General features: G+C 44.1%; 1 protein-coding gene across 1 annotated transcript in view; it reads left to right on the forward strand.

Moving 5' to 3' along the window:
• LOC115776226 (dihydropyridine-sensitive L-type skeletal muscle calcium channel subunit alpha-1-like) overlaps positions 1–17020 on the forward strand; it is a 252673-nt gene that overhangs the window by 194629 nt on the left and 41024 nt on the right. Inside the window, 1 exon segment of the mRNA XM_030723834.1 lies at positions 9775–9858. Within this exon segment, the coding sequence (XP_030579694.1) occupies positions 9775–9858 (84 nt within the window).

Raw genomic sequence — 17020 nt, forward strand, 5'->3', positions numbered from 1 at the left:
AGACTACTCACTAACTTGTCCTCCTTTCACGAAGTTTTCCAGCTTCCTCCAGAGTAAACATGAATGCTTCTCACTCAGCTCCTGTCTACCACAGACAGACATCATTGGCAATACTTGCCATCAATATTGTTCATCTTTCCACCTGTTCCTCAGCAACCAAGTGCCACACGTTGCCATGCAATTTTTTTATTCGTTGATGTGGTGCATTTTTCCACCAATAGGAAAGGGGATGTTGTGAATTCTTTAGTTTTAGTTTGTTTTAGTTTTTTTAAATGCACAAGCACTTTCTGCTAACTAAGATCCAGTTTTTGCCATTGCTTCCCGCAAAAACTGTGCATCCAGTGCGAGAACAATATACTGCAAAAAGCATGGCATAAATTATTGATCCTAAATTTGGTTTTACTTGGTCTAGCAACACAACTTAAAAACTGGTATGTAGTTTGAAGTCCACACTTTTGACTCATGAGGGAGCATCCTGCTGCTATGTCATCTTAAATTGGCAATGTAATTTGGATGCATTAACCCCAGAGGGTTGACACCATAGTTCAAGATATTCGACTATTAATTTTAGGCAATTAAGGTCAAAATCTTTATATGCAACACAGGTGAACAAAGCTAAGGAAACCAGTCAGATAGTCTTAAATTCATGTTTGGAGTTATAAAATGTCCAGATACCCCCACCCACCGCAAAGAAAGAATGTAAATATGTGCAAACTACTGAGAACTGTGTTTGACTCACTGAGCAAGAAACTGCTTCACCTTCTGTTTGCATCTCTGGTCATAAATCACTGCTTCATCTTTTAGTCCTGTTTTTAGGAAATATCAGAGTTTCATATGTCTATGAAAAAGCTCTGGCACCATAAAGTCCTCCATTCAGATCTGTTTGTTTATGTGAAGCAGCAGCAGCATCATCTTCTTGCACAGGGACAGTAGCACACCTTCCTCTAGATCACGTGTCAGACTCAAGGCCCACGGGTCACATCCGGCCTGCAATATAATTTTATATGGCCCGCAAGATGATTTCATATAGCTATTATTAATGACCCGCGGGTAAATGGTGCTCCCACCATTTATACTACAAATCCCACAATGCACTGCAACAGCTGCCTGTGCTCTAACCCCTTTTCCGTGTTGCCAGTGACACATTGATCAGTGATCAGTGGATAAAACCATCGGTCAGCACTTTTTACAGTAACATTTATGCTGCCTGACACCCAAAAATGGCAACACAAAAAGTGGAAAACAAGGATTTTTCCAAACAGGTGAGAGGTAGAAGACCTGATCACATCAGAGGTAAACCATCTCTGTCTTTTCCTCACCTGCGATTGGGGTGGGACAGATATTGGAGAAGATGCAGAGGCAGACCAGCACAGGTGAGCTGACAGTGCATCACTGCATCACACAGCAGGAAACGCTGTGCAGCAAAGTCCTGAAGACAAAATGGGTCATAAGCACTGTAACACAGACAGTGAACAATTTAGGAGGCAAAGGTTTAAATCACTGACAGTTTTGGAGGAAATTGCTTCTGAATTTGGTGACATGCCTTATACACAGGTGCCATGAGCAAGTCTGTTAAGTGCATGAGAAGTAAAGGAAAAGACTCAACAGGGCTCTGGGATGAAAGGTGGCTGTGTGAGTCGGCTTTTCTCTGCGACATAATGAAGCATCTTAATATGTCCCTGGATGGGACCATGTGATTACACAATGTAACAATTTAAAAAAAAAATTTTGTTCCCAGTTGTTAAGTGTGTTTTCCTAATTTTTTGTGCCTTAAATGAACAGAAAAAAGTTATTATTCCCTGTAAACATTGCTTTTGTGGTCAGCACAATGATATTTTGAAATTTATCTATTTTTAAGGATATTCGCGATATTTCAAGAGACTTCAAGAAGCTTCTGGAATTGTGAGAACTATCAAGAAGTTTCTAGAACTGTCCAGAATTATGTAGAACTTTCTGGGACTGTACAGAATTGTACGTAGCTTGTACGTACACTTGTACGTACACTTCACCCCACACCCATTACAGGAGGAGCTTAGGAAGGACCACTACTTTCAAATGTATATATTGTGTGTTATTCTGGTACCAGGTGATCAGTCTTGCTCCGCTGAATCCTCAGTACACTCTTGTACTTTGATACTGCATGGAATAAAGATTGACCATTTTTATCAAGTTTGGAGAGACGTCCTTTTTCGTTACAGTACACAGCAACTCAGTCAATTTAGATGGCATCAAGAGGTTGCATACATCCAGCAGACGCATTTTGCTACGTATGTGGCCAATTTATAAAGACAAGAGCGAAAAAGTACTCTGTGAAAGCATCTGCTAAGATGTGTGAGGCCTACAAAGCATACTTCGGCATGCCTGTTGGTGACCAAGACAAACCATGGGCTCCTCATTTCTCATGTGAGCACTGCAAGAAAACTCTTGAAGGTAAGTGGATAAATGCTACTCTCTTAAATAGCAGATTTTAATTTTAATTTTGCAAAATTCGGAAATCAGTTATAGTTTAAAAGAGCTTTAATTAACACCTTTTCACAAATTTCAATGTTGTAGTTAAATATATGACACAATACAATATATATATTGTATTGTTTGATATAAAACACAGATTTCAAATTGTGTTAATATCGTACATATCACTAGTCATTAGTGTGAAATAGGCCTAAATCAAATTCTCAATCCAAATCTTATTTTGTTTGCTTATAGGTTGGTACAGGGGAGAGAAGAGAGCCATGCATTTTGCTATCCCAAGAATTTGGCGTGAACCGACTGATCACTCAACAAATTGCTACTTCTGCATGGTGGACCCTTCCAAACGTCGCACTGGCAAAAATGCACTGCCTGTAACGTATCATGACATTCCTTCATCTATCGCCCCAGTACCACACTGCCCTGAACTTCCTGTACCAACTCCTCCAGACAGAGCTCAACCACCTTCAGGAGAAAGCAGCAGGTCAGACACTGAGGAAGACGCTGGAGATCCTGATTTCTCTTCATATGCAGCTGAGGAGCGGAAGCCATACTATCCTAACCAAAAAGACCTCAATGATCTGATCAGAGACCTTGGTCTCACCAAGTCCAGCGCTGAGCTTCTGACCTCAAGGCTCAAGCAATGGAACTTAATAGATGAAAGCGTCCAAGTCACAGATCAGAGGAAGCGTCACCAAGTTTTTTCCAGCTTCTTCAGTCATCAAGATGGACTGTGCTTCTGCAAAAATGTGGCCGGTCTATTCGAGGCTATAGGTATCACCTGTAACCCGAAGGAGTGGCGCCTCTTCATAGACAGTTCATGCAAGAGCCTCAAAGCCGTGCTGCTTCACAATGGGAACAAGTATCCGTCTCTTCCTGTAGCTCACTTGGTGCACCTGAAAGAGGAATATACCAGTGTCAAGATGTTGCTAGGTGCCTTGAAGTATGATGAGTACGGCTGGGAAGTTATCGGAGATTTCAAAATGGTGTCATTCCTGATGGGCCTCCAAGGGGGTTTTACAAAGTATCCTTGCTTTATTTGCCTTTGGGACAGCCGGGATACTGAAGCGCACTACCACAGGCGAGACTGACCTCAGTGGACAGAGTTCTCTGTGGGGAAGAACAACGTAAAGTGGGAGCCACTGGTGGACCCACGCAAGGTGCTGATGCCACCACTACACATCAAGTTGGGGCTCATAAAACAATTTGTCAGGGCTCTAGATAAGGAGTCGAGAGCTTTCAATTACCTCCAAGATCTTTTCCCTAAGCTGTCTGAAGCAAAGATCAAAGCTGGTGTCTTCGTCGGACCACAAATCAAGAAGATCATAGAGTGCAGTGAATTTCCCACGAAGCTGAATAGGAAGGAGAGAGCGGCTTGGAACAGTTTCGTCGCAGTGGTTCACGGCTTCCTAGGCAATCATAAAGATGAAAACTATGCACAACTGGTTCAGACTCTGATAAAGAACTATGCTGCAATGGGCTGCAGGATGTCACTCAAAATCCATATCCTTGATGCTCATCTTGATAAGTTCAAAGAGAACATGGGAGCTTATTCAGAGGAGCAAGGCGAGCGCTTTCACCAGGACATTATGAACTTTGAACGCCGTTACCAAGGACAATATAATGAGAACATGATGGGTGACTATATTTGGGGATTGATTCGTGAAACTGATTTGCAGTATAGTCGTAAATCTCGGAAAACCACACACTTCTGAACAGTTTTTGTAATCTGTGTAAATTTGCAATGCATATAGTGTTCTTAGTCTGACTGTATGAATGAGAAGATGCAAAATTGACTGTTTCTATAGTGAAAATGCATAGCTTTCGTTGCCGTGGTCACAGAAGCGAAGTTTATGATGAATGTAAGCAATTTTGCATTTGTGTTAGACATAAGCAATTGGAATATAACACTAAAAGGCTGGGAACAAAAATTGTGTTATGTTGTGTTATGTGTGTGAATGTCCAAAAAAAAAAAAAAAAATCACTCCATCTCCATCACTGTGTTTACAGCTGCACTGTTTGCTGAGAATCTGGACACAGTTTCAGCAGTTTATGTAGCATTTTTCCATCTGTGAAGTGCAAAAATTCACATCACAGTTTGTAGCTGAAAATTTTGATCAGCTTGATATATTAAATTTTTTCCTAATATTATTTTTGAAGAAAAATATAATTTTATATTTTATTTAGTGTGTTGAGGAAAATGCTGCTGTATTCTGGCCGTTCAAATTCATATTTCTGATTAAAAATGTTAAAAATGTCAGAAAAGCGAGATTTAAGTGGGCTGACTGAATCCGACTGATATCTGCCTAGTTTTTAATACATTAAGAAAGCTTAATTTACTGAAGCATAAAATACATTTCTATATGCCAAATGGTCAGAAAGCGCATCGAAATACACAGAAATAAGCAAGGTAGCACAGACTCCCTGCCCTAACTACAGGCGACTCTTCCTTTAGATTTTGCTGAGGGGCTCCACTGCAGGGCCATAGCAGAACCAATGTTTGATGCTCTGGTGTCTGAAAGCAGGCCGGATCATGTCCGGAGGGCCAGAAAACGAGTGACAGGGTAGGGCAGGCTTGAAGGATTCAGATTTTCTCTTTGTTTATAAACATTAGCAGTGTGGTTAAATAAGTGTTTCATGCTGTCATTTTAATTAGTCAGCTTGTTCTTTGTGTTGATCCTCTACTTTACTGGCAGCAAGCAAAGATTTATATCAGTATTTTACAGATTCTTAGAATCATAGAACCCCTGAGCAAATATAATATGTATGAATTAAATACAGCATAGCGGGCTGTAACTGAAAGCACTTCCAGTATAACTGCTCCTCCTGGTGGATACACAAAACATTATCACCAGTTTTCCCAAATGCTGCATAGGGGCGTTCCCACCCGTGGCTGCACTGCTGCATCATGAGCGGGGGATTTCATTTTGGCCACATTCTGGCCCCGAATCGGCCACAGACTGGCCAAGTTCCCGTCACGGATGGGCTGGCCATTTTGAGTGGCTTCATCTGTAAATGTAAATATGTTTTATAAGCACTTTGAGTGCTCAGACAGAGTAGAAAAGCACTATATAAGAACTATCCTTCTTAGCCCCATGGAGAACAGGCCGTTCTCCCACTCCTACAAACTCTTATCTGTGTGGCAGGACAGTTGCCATCGGCATAAACACTGTGTACTGAACACAGAGCAACTTGGATTTGACTTTACAGACTATAGCTGGCAGGACTAAAACACCCTAAGCAGAGTGGCCCAGACCCGCCTCTCCCTAGCCACTGCCTACTGCTCATCCGGGGGGGAACCCAAAGCATTCTCCGGCCAGCCGAGAGATAAAATGTGCCCCAGGGCCTCCTCCTGGTAGGACATGCCTGGAACTCCTTACTCAAAAGATGCCCAGAAGGCATCCTAGTCAGATACCCAAACCACCTCAACTGGCTCCTCTAAATGTGGAGGAGCAGCTCTACTTTGAGCCCCTCCCCAATGGCTGCATTCCTCAGCCTCTCACTGAGGGAGAGACCAACCACCCTTTGGAGGAAGCTCATTTCTGCTTGTAAGTGCGATCTCATTCTTTGAGTCACTACCCAAAGCCCATGACCATAGGTGAGGATGGGGACATAGACTGACAAGTAAATCAACAGGTTTGCTTTCACACTTGGCTCCTTCTTTACCACACTAGACCAGTGTAGTGTCCACGTCACTGCATATGCAGCCCCAATCCGTCTGTCAATCTCCCTTCTCCCATCACTCATGAAAAAGACCCTGAGATAGCAACTCATCCCTGAGCCAGAGTGGGCACTCCACCCTTGTCTGGCTGAGGACCATGGCCTCGTACTTAGACGTACTAATTCTCATTCCTACCGCTTCACACTTGGTTGGCTGGAGGCCACCGCCTGATGAAGCCAACAAGACCACATTCTTTCACAGTCACATCTTTGTGGACCTGTAGTTACACTTCTCGAGGTGCATGTCAGGTTAGGTTCAGAGAGGATTTTCGGTTATGTACGAAGGACCGACGCAGAATGCTAAACCAGGCCTTATTAGATCGATAGTGATAATTTTTGCACATAATCCAGAAGAGTTATACTTATATATCATGCATTTAATCTGTCCCAGAGTGATGTTTCCTTCCACTAATGGGTTTAAAGAAATCATATAAAAAGCATACACAAAAAAACCATAATCCAGATTTTTTTATCGTTTAGCTGCTAAAAGCATTTCCTACGATTGAATAGCAACCCCTATGTTTTAAGCATAAATGATCACGTTTTTAATGCAACAACAGGAAAACATCATCTTGCTGGGAACTGTAGGTTTTTTATTCTTGAAGGCCTTTCAAAGCTCCACTGGTGCTGAAAACTAATGTTTGACTATACAAGTAGGGCTGCAACTATTGATTATTTTAGTAATCAGGTCTTCTATCGATTACTCCATCAATTAATCAAGTAACTGGATAAGAAATAATTTTTTTCATTTTAACAATTCGTCAGCATATTTTAACTTCCATACTGCAGATGTTTCTATGTGAAGCAAACACCAGTGGGTGGAGCAGCTAAAAAGTTCTCTGTTCTTCATGTTGCTGATCAGGTGGTTGATGAAGGACTTTCAGTTGTTTCCCAGTAAAGGTTTTAAGGTGGTTACAGGAACAAGAGCTCCTTTCGTTCTGCCTGAGCTCACCCTCTCAGTAATGGCTCCGCCTCTTTGCGCATGCTGCACATGTGCAGACAGACTGCACTTAAAACAGCCGCTGCTTTGTTTTTGTTGAAAAACTGGGGACTGCATGAGCTTAATGCTTAATGCTTTCTATTCACAAGCATCCTACAAATTACATTTCTACCGAACAATTGAACAATCGCTAGTGTTAATGGCAGCCCCCACTAGCAAACTGTGGTTATAGATCAGTTCTGGTGGCTACAGCTGACGTAAAAGTAAAATAACAGCTGACATTCTGTACAACACATGCGCTCACACCCAAACATTCGCACTCACAGCACGGAGTAGTGAAGGTGTGTAAAAACTTGTCAGCGATGATCCACTCACGTTAAAGGGGTTTTTTTTTCCAAATGATGGAAATCCATTGCAGCGACGGTGAACTTTACTGTCGCTAAAGTGGATGAAATGCTCTGCTTACTTGGAGACACCTGAGCTGCAGAGTTAAAACGAAACATCAAAGCAACAAATTTGTGTAGAGGATTTTTAATAATTGAATTGAGTTACTTGAGGAATCGTTGCAGCCCTAATATTTTCATTAAATTTTCAGTTTGTGTATCAGAATACATGAAGGTTGGTATTTACCTTTCATGCTGGGAAATGTTGTTGTTGTTGAAATTGAATTGAAAGCCTGAAATTTCCATTTGATCTTCATCTTTCCTCTTACTTCTCCTCACGTTCATGCCAGTTGTCATTTTAATTTCTGTAGCCTGCGAAATCAAGCACATGCACGATCGTAGCGAGATCAAACATGCATATTTTGAATGAAACTGCCCATATATCCAAATTGGGTGAAATGATACAGGTGCACGTGGAGTCTGTGGGCCGCGCTCCTGGGAGTGGGCAGAGGAGAGCAATATTTGTTGGATTTGACTCAGTACGTTTTGCATCCAGTAATAGCAAAGATATTAACAAATAAACTGGACAATATTCTGGCAATTTAGTGATAATTCCACAGCTGTGGTCTCGACTGGTCTTGAAATAAAATCCAGAGTCCGCATGACCATGACAAGATTGAGTACAAATGCGACCATCAAAAAGTGGTCTCAAGACCAAGACCGATCTTGAGTGCTACAACACTACAACTCAACAAAAGGTGGTGATCAGTTGACAGCTCAGCTCCTCTTTTCACCCAAGTGTCCAGAACATACGGCCACAGATCTGGTGATACGATTACAAAATCGATCATCGACACTACATGAAAAGTGGGTTTTTCAACAGTTACTAGCATATAATATTGCCGCGCGCCTTGAGATTTAGGGTTCTCAACAGGAGGCTTTGGTCAGAACAGAAAACTGTAGGTAACTGCCGTGGACTTTGTGTCAGTGCTCCCTCAGCTCCCCCCTCTCCTCAGGTCTAGGGCAGGTTTTCATATATAAAGGAGGTTTCTGTGAGTCATACAAATGCAAATCAAGTACTCACCAGTGGTCACCAGTGGTCTACCCCTCCCAACAGTTGTAACCAACATATTTTTATTTTGAGATATATGTAATCAATCAATCAATCAGTTAAAGTGAAATAGCCAGGGTGCTGGTATAGCTCACTGGTTGACCAGGTGATCCATTTGCAAAAAGCCTAATGCCAAAGCCTGGGTTTGAGTCTACACCTGGCCATTTGCATGTTCTACCTGCTGTCTTTCACCTTTCCTGTCTACTCAACTGTTCTGTCCTAAATAAAAGTGAAAATGCACCCCGAAATAGCGATGTCAATACACAAATCTGGTGTAGTTAAAGAAAGTGATGACTCTGTATCAATGAATACACCATCATCATCTTGAATTTGGTCCATCCTCTCTGGCAAGGTTGCCAGGCCAACTGAAAAGCAGCCTAAGGCCTGCAGACCTACAGCATCCCAGAGAATAGCCCCTGTGATAGTTGCTTCATGCTGGTTCACAACACAGAACTGGTGGTTCATATTCACTCCTCTATCATGACATCCTGTGTTCCTTACCTTGACTTATTGCAGCAAGTAATAGATCAACCAGTGTAGTGGTTACTAGATGGATATTGCAGATATCATAGCTGTCATCTAGAGCCAAGAAGAAAATGTAAAAATTGTTCACTTTGTTTTTGAATTGAAACTCCAGATTTCCCCACAGTGTCCTAAAGCCATCTTGTTACAGTTCTCCTGGCACATTTTCAAATTATTCTTTTCTCTCAGTGCATATTAATGCAGCAGACTCCACCAAACACTTTGATAATCTCCCCATCAGAGAACTGGTTACTGATTTTTTTTTTTTTTCTGCAGTTTGTGGGAAATCACAAAGCTGGTCCCTGGATGTGTAAAGCTTGGTAAATAGTTCCTGCTGCTTTTGCAGCTTTTCTAGCAAAGGTTCAGATGCTCTCTATCAGCCCAGTCTCAATGGAAATTCAAAGTGTAATCCTTAAACACAGCAATCTGCTCTTCATAAACTTAGGCACATGGCTTTACCTCTAACTTCAGAAAATACACAGAAGTCCATGATTTGTTAAAAATTCTGCATTCATCTTTCAGGGCTAGCAGACTCGGTTCTCTCATGTCAGTACCAATGTATTTACAGTTAAACTTCATTGCTTGCATACATAAAAAAAAAAAATTTGCATTTGTGTGCTCTCTCATAGGGTTATTTTGGAGACCCCTGGAACATCTTTGATTTTGTGATTGTCATTGGAAGTGTTGTCGATGTGATGCTCAGTGAAATTTATGTGAGTATCTCTCTCTCTCTTAAACAAATGCACATGCAAACTTTGATAAATTGGTATATACTTCAGCACATTAAATACTGTTAAAGAACTGCTGTTTGGTCAGATGTTTCAGACTTCTTGATGGAAATCTTACTTTTCACTGTATAAGTTTTGCATCATGGCTGTGTTCCACCCTTGAAAGCTGCATACACACTTGAAGCGATTCGCTAAGTTGTGCATTGCTTTGAAGCTGACGATTGGTTGCTTGTTGATATCCTAGGCTCTGGTTACCTAGTTAACCCTCTAATTTCTTTATTACGTGGTCATATCACTTTGTTGTGGGTGCCGTGCAAGTGCCAGCCTGTTGTAGCAGTTCCTGTAATTTCTTGCATGTTTTTTTTTTCTTTGTTTTCTGTGCTTCTGTTATTTTCATAGGAAGATTTGTTCTCTTATAAGTCATGAACCATAATAATTTTTTCTGTGTTTTTATGGTCCTCGTGATCTTTTTAACATTTTTTCACTGTGGAGTGGCCCTGTGCACACAGACATTGTAAAGACGTTTTGCTCCCCAGACCTGGAGTTTAAAATGCTGAAAAGCAGACATTTCTATCTGCCTCTGGAGTTTACAGGGCCACACCACAGCCAGTTGGTGTATTTTCAATAGCAGGGGACTTTAATCATGCCAATCTGAAATGCGCTGCCACTCACAACAACCACACAGACCTCAACACCTACAAATTACATCACCTACTGCATGGACAGTGTGATCACACAGAAGACACTATGAACACTCCCCAACCATAAGCCATGATAAATGGTGCTGTTTTCAGTCTCCTGAGGGCACGAGCTGCTGCTTTCTGCTCAGGTGATGGTGAGGTCTACAGAACAGCTAGGTCCAAACTGACGAAAGGCATCAGGGAAACGAAGCAATGCTATAAGAAATGCATCGAGGAGCACTTCAACAGTGCTGGCTCCCAGTGCATGTGGCAGGGCATCAAAAACATCACTGACTACAACAGCACCTATACCAGCTCCACCCACTCCATCCTCCCAGATGACCTGAACCACTTTGCCAGGTTTGATTGTCAGGACAAGCCACGAAACACACAGGAACAGGAGGGAGCCTCACCATTGGTGCTGAGCCCCCATGAGGTGAAATGGACCCTGTGGCACATCAACCAAAAAAGGCCACTGGACCTGATGACCTGAGTACCAGGAAGGGTTCTGAAGCACTGTGCAGTGGAGCTGACACCAGTGCTCACAGACCTGTTCAACATCTTCCTGGAGCAGGTCTCCATCCCCATGTGCCTTAAGTCAGTGACAATCATCCCTGTGCCAAAACAATCAATCGTCTCAATAACTTTCGGCCAGTGGCCCTGACAGTGCTGGTGATGAAGTGCTTCAAGTGACTCATCCTGGGACACTTGAAGAATAGCATCCCGCCTCCTTAGATCAGCACCAGTTTGCCTACAGGGCAAACAGGTCAAGGGAGGACGTGGCATCACTGGCCCTCCACTCTGCCCTGACCAACCTAGACTAGCAGGATAGCTATATGCAGATGCTATTGATTGATTATAGCTCCGCCTTCAATACTATCTCCCCTCACAAACTCACCACCAAGCTGGACCTCCTGGGCCTCAACACACACTTGAGCAGCTGGGTCCTGATCTTCTTCACCAGGAGACCACAGACTGTGCATATGGGGGAGCTGGTCTCCTCCAGCATCACCCTGAACACCAGCGCAGCACATGGCTGCATGTTGAGCCCCTTCCTCGTCTCCCTCTACACACAGGACTGCATACCCACCCATGAGACCAACACTATCATAAAGTTTGCACATGACACCATCATGGTATGCAGGATTACATCTAGCAATGAGACTGCCTACAGAACAGAGGTCAAGAACCTGGAAAGCTGGAGCAGAGAGAACTTGATCCTCAATGTAGCAAAGACAAAGAAGCTTATCCTGGACTTCGTGAGACTAAGGCCACTCGTCCATCGCCTAATCATAATCAGCAGTGAGAGAGTGGAGAGCATCAAGTACATCGGGGTCAACATCAGTCACAACATGACCTGGACTGTTAACACCACATCGACGGTCAAGAGAGGTCTTCAGAGGCTTCACTTCCTGAGGTGCCTTGAAGAGAGCGTGACTTCTACAGGTGAGCCATCACATCCATCCTTACATACTGCATCTCAGTATGGTACTGGCACTGCACTGTAGACATCTCTGGGGATTTCAACCATGCCTCACCTTCTTCCACTCTCCCTAACTTCACCCAATATGTTGACTGCCACACAAGGGACAATAAAACTCTAGACCCGCTGTTTGCCAACACAAAGGCCGCTTATAGCTCATCACCCATCCCCCCATTTGGCCACTCAGACCTGGTCATTCTCCACCCAACCTACACCTCCTACACTCCCATTGTGAGAAGGAAACTTCCCACCAAGAAGATAATAACACTGTGGTCTGAGGACTGCAGTGATGCCCTGAGAGACTGTTTTGACTGTACAGACTGGCAGGAACTCTGCAGGCCTCACGGTGAGGACATCGACAGCCTCACCCACTGCATCACAGACTACATGAACTTCTGTGTGAAGAACACTGTGTCAACCAAGAAGGTACGGTGCTACTCCAATAATAAACCAATAATCTGGGTGACCCCAGAGCTGAAGGCTCTGCTGAGAAGAAGAGTGCCTTCAGATCTGGAGACAAAGAGGAACTGAGAAGAGTGAAAAAAGGATGTTAAATACAAGATCTGGAGAGGCAAAGAAAGCTTCAGGAGGAAGCTGAAGGAACAGCTCCAAGAAAAGCAAAGTCAGAGAAGACTGGAGAAACATGAATAAAATCTCTGGCCATCTCTGGAGGACAAGAGAGGAGCCACAGTGTCTGCTGACTGGGGGTTGGCTAATGGCTTGAATCTGTTTTTCAATAGATTTGACTCTGGGCTGTTAACCACCTCCCCCACCCCTTAGCTCCCATCTAACCCCCCTCCATATGCTGTCCCCCCTCTCTCCTGGTGCAGTGCTATAGCTGCCTGCACTCTCCTCACCTCACCCACAACAGAGCCTTCCCCAGTGAGAACACCAAATTCCTGATGACACCAAACATTATGAGCTTCTGTATTTTTAATCAGTTATGTTTATCTTCCCGTCTAAGAGAAAGTTTCTCAGGCAAATAGATGTACATATGGTAAGGGCAAACATATACCATGAGTATATTCCTTCAATTTCAATTAGAATCAGGTACAAGGTTGCAGTTCTTTTTTAGTACTCATTCACCTGAGGTTCTAAGCAATCCGTGGAGATTGCTTAGAGTGACTCACTTGAAGTCAGTCTTTTCAAAAAGGATTTATGGACAAAATTGGACATTTTCAAGCCCCCTCTTCAATAACCCAGCTCATAAGTATTCCATCATGATTGTGATCTAGTAATTTTGAGAATTAGACTCTATGATTGACTTATATTGATTTTGAGTTCTGAATTTTAAGTTGATTACTGAATTGATTGAGAATTGATTTTGAGCTAATTGCAAACTGCTTGAGCTGAAACCTGCAAAATAAAATTGACTCTAAAAAGTCAGTATAGTTCTATTGAGAATTATTTCCCCTATTAATGGTACACTTAGTCTCATGATAGTAAAACTCTAGGCAAGTAGCTTAAACACCTAGCTCTGTTTTGGTCACACTAGTCTTGAATCCACTTAAACTAAAATATATCCCTAGGGCTTATTTTCCTAGCCTTTAAAATTAACCTGGCACGTACCAAGTGCACTTATCAATAGGGGTGAGCCTCCATAACTGACGGGATTGAGTCTCGGCACCGGCTGCAGGAGCCTCCCCGACGGCAGCACCGAGGATCAGAGGAAGCGGGGCAGACGTCAGGATTAACGGATGTTAGAAGCCAGGCGAGTCACCCTGCCACAGCTTTAAGTAGTGCTGTATTGTACCAGTTGGGGTAATAGTCCGCTGACATGTAGCCAGGACCCTATGAAACGGGGAAGCTGTCACAGATATACCTGTGGGGTCTAACAACTTGAAAAATGTACATGGTGTGCCTATGTGTTGAACCTTGAACAGGACAGGACAATATACTATATATTATCATACAATATGTGCATGCTATTGGTTCTATTTTTGTTGGGAGCAGTGATGTTATAAAGTTGTAGAGCTGCTGGGAGGAAGGATCTGCGGTAATGCTCCTTTGTGCATTTAGGGTGCAGCAGTCTTTCACTGAAGGAGCTCTCCAGTTCAGTAAGAGCTTCGTGCATGGGGTGGGAGACCTTGCCAATCATTGATGTTAATTAGGTCAGAGTCCTTTTGTCTCCCACTGGGTCAAGAGGACATCCTAGGACAGAGCTGGCCTTCTTGATGAGCTTGTCTAACCGCTTCTTCTCAGCTGCAGATAAGCTGCTGTTACATACTGCTGCATAGAAGATGGCTGATGCTACTACAGAGTCGTAGAAGGTCTTCAGGAGTGTCCCCTGCACTCCAAAAGACCTCAGCCTTCTCAGCAGGTAGAGTCTGCTCTGACCCTTCCTGTAAAGTGCATCAGTGTTGTCAGTCCAGTCCAGTTTATTGTTCAGGTGAACACCCAGGTACTTATAAAAGTCCACTATCTCAATGTCCACTCCCTGGATGTTCACCGGTGTCAGTGTGGTGGGTCTGCGCCGGCGGAAATCCACCACCAGCTCCTTGGTTTTAGCAGCGTTGATCAGGAGGTGGTTCCGCTGGCACCAGTTCACAAAGTCCTGAGTCCACTGTCTGTACTCTGCGTCATCCTCATCTGTGATGACACCAACTATGGCAGAGTTGTCAAAGAACTTCTGAAGATGTCAGCGTGGGGAGTTGATGGAGAAGTTTGCAGTGTACAGGGTGAAGAGGAATGGTGCCAGCACAGTTCCCTGTGGGGCCCCGTATTGCAGACCAGCTTGTCAGAGACACAGCCCTGTGTCCTCACGTACTGTGGGCGGTCAGTGAGGTAGTCCGGTATCCACTGGAACATATGGTGGTCCACTCCTGACGGCTCCAGCTTGTCCCTCAGAAGTCTTGGCTGGATGGTGTTGAAAGCACTGGAGAAATCAAAGAACATGATCCTCACAGTGCTTCCCGGCTTCTCCAGGTGGGTCAGAGCTCGGTGCAGGAGGAAGATGATGGTGTCATCCACCCTGATGCCAGGCTGGTAGGTGAACTGTAGCAGGTCCAACGAAGACGTCAACAGAAGGCGTAGATCGTTGAGGACCAGCCTCTCGAGGGTCTTCATTAGATGTGACATTGGGGCTACCAGCCTGTAGCTGCTAAGATCCTTGGGATACTTGGTCTTTGGTACCGTACCACACAGGAGGTCTTCCACAGTTGTGGTACTTTCCCCAGCTTCAGGCTCAGGTTGAACATGTATCCCATAATGCCACACAGTTGATCTGCACAGCACCTCAGGAGCCTGGAGCTGATGCCATCTGGACCTGCAGCTTTTCGCACCTTGATCTTGCGTAGCTCATTCCTCACATGATGAGTTGAAAGGGACAAGATGGAGGTGGGGGAGGGGGGCTGTGAGATGGAGTCCTCTGAAGTGAAGGGGATGGGTGATGATTGAGAGCTGAGAGGTGTCAGGTCTGAGGTGGGGGAGGGGGAGGGGGGCTGTGGGATTTAGTCCTCTGAAGTGAAGGGGGTGGGTGATGGCTGAGAGCTTAGAGGTGTGAGTTCCTGGGAAGAAAACTTGGCAGACATTAAAGATGGAGGGGCTGACAGCAGGGGTGACTGGGCTGGTGGAGGGGTGGGTGACTAGTCAAAACTGTTAAAATAATGGCTCAAGTTGTTCACCCACTCTAAGTCTCCTACAACCATAGGGCTTGTTTTGTGGCATGAAATTGAGTTCAAGCTTCTCCAAACCTCACTGATGTTGCTCTGCTGCAGCTGGTCCTCCATCTTCTTCCTGTAGATATTTTTTCCCTCCCTGATTTTCCTTCTCAGATCCTTCTGCACAGCTCTCAGCTCCTCCTTATTTCCTGATCTAAATGCTCTCTTCTTCTCGTTCAGGAGAGCCTTTATTTCAGGGTTGATCCAGGGTTTGTTGTTTGAAAAACACCATACCCTCCTGATGGGCACAGTGCTTTCCGTGACGCAGTCCGTGATGCTGTCAATATCCTCTCCATGAGGGGCACAGAGCTCTTCCTACACAGTGGAACTAAAGCAGTCTCATATGCTACTTTCCCACTGCCGAGGTTACGGAGCCGGAGCAAGTTCCTGTGCCGATCCCAATGAACCGGCGAAACGCTTAAGAATGGGCCCGCATTCCCACCGCATTTCTGTGAACTCCTCCTTTACATATGAGTGTGGGCGGGTCCTCGTCTGGACACGGAAGCTGAAGCACACAAACGTGGGAGAACACACTCTCCTTTCTTGTGCTGCAAGTACGTTTTACGGTCCAAACCAAACTACTGCATCATCTGTGTGCAGCACAGAGGTAAACACAGACAGCGATTAGAGCAAGACGACAAGTACGCACTTTGTGTCCTTTTATCTGTGATATGAACTGATACAAAGCAGCAAGTTCAGCCTTAGAGCCCAACCTAATTCACAGCCGTGAAAATCGCTTCACTTTTCTCATGTAATACACATGTAATATGGTAGAAAACTTGATGTTGAGACGGCAGAGTCATGCCCCTCTGCCGCTTTCGGCACGGGTTCCTGGTTCCAGACCAGCTAGTTTGCGGGGCCGGAATTGAACCCGCACCGAGTGTTTCGGCGGTGGAAACGGTTCAATTCACGGCTCCGGCTCTGGAACCCTGTTTGTGGGAAAGAGGCTTTAGAGCTTCTTCGGTCTCCTCAAACCATTACAGTAGAAGTCTTTCTGAAAGTGCTGTAACTAAGTTTAAGGATCTAATTCCTTAATTGTTGTGCTCTTCAGTGCCATGTGCCAACACAGTGCAGAGCAGCTACCTAAACTCTGCTCCCAGTGAGGTCGATTATCTCGTCAATAGTTTTACATCCTCACTGTATATGACTTTGGATACTGTGGCTCCTCTGAAAAGGAAAGCTTCAAATCAGAAGTGCCTGACTCCGTGGTATAATTCACAAACGCACAGCTTAAAGCAGATAACCCGAAAGCTGGAGAGGGAATGGCGTCTCACTAAATTAGAAGATGCTCATTTAGCCTGGAAAAAGAGTTTGTTGCTCTATAA

The sequence above is a fragment of the Archocentrus centrarchus genome, unplaced genomic scaffold, assembly GCF_007364275.1.
Source record: "Archocentrus centrarchus isolate MPI-CPG fArcCen1 unplaced genomic scaffold, fArcCen1 scaffold_29_ctg1, whole genome shotgun sequence".
Taxonomy (NCBI): Eukaryota; Metazoa; Chordata; class Actinopteri; order Cichliformes; family Cichlidae; genus Archocentrus; species Archocentrus centrarchus.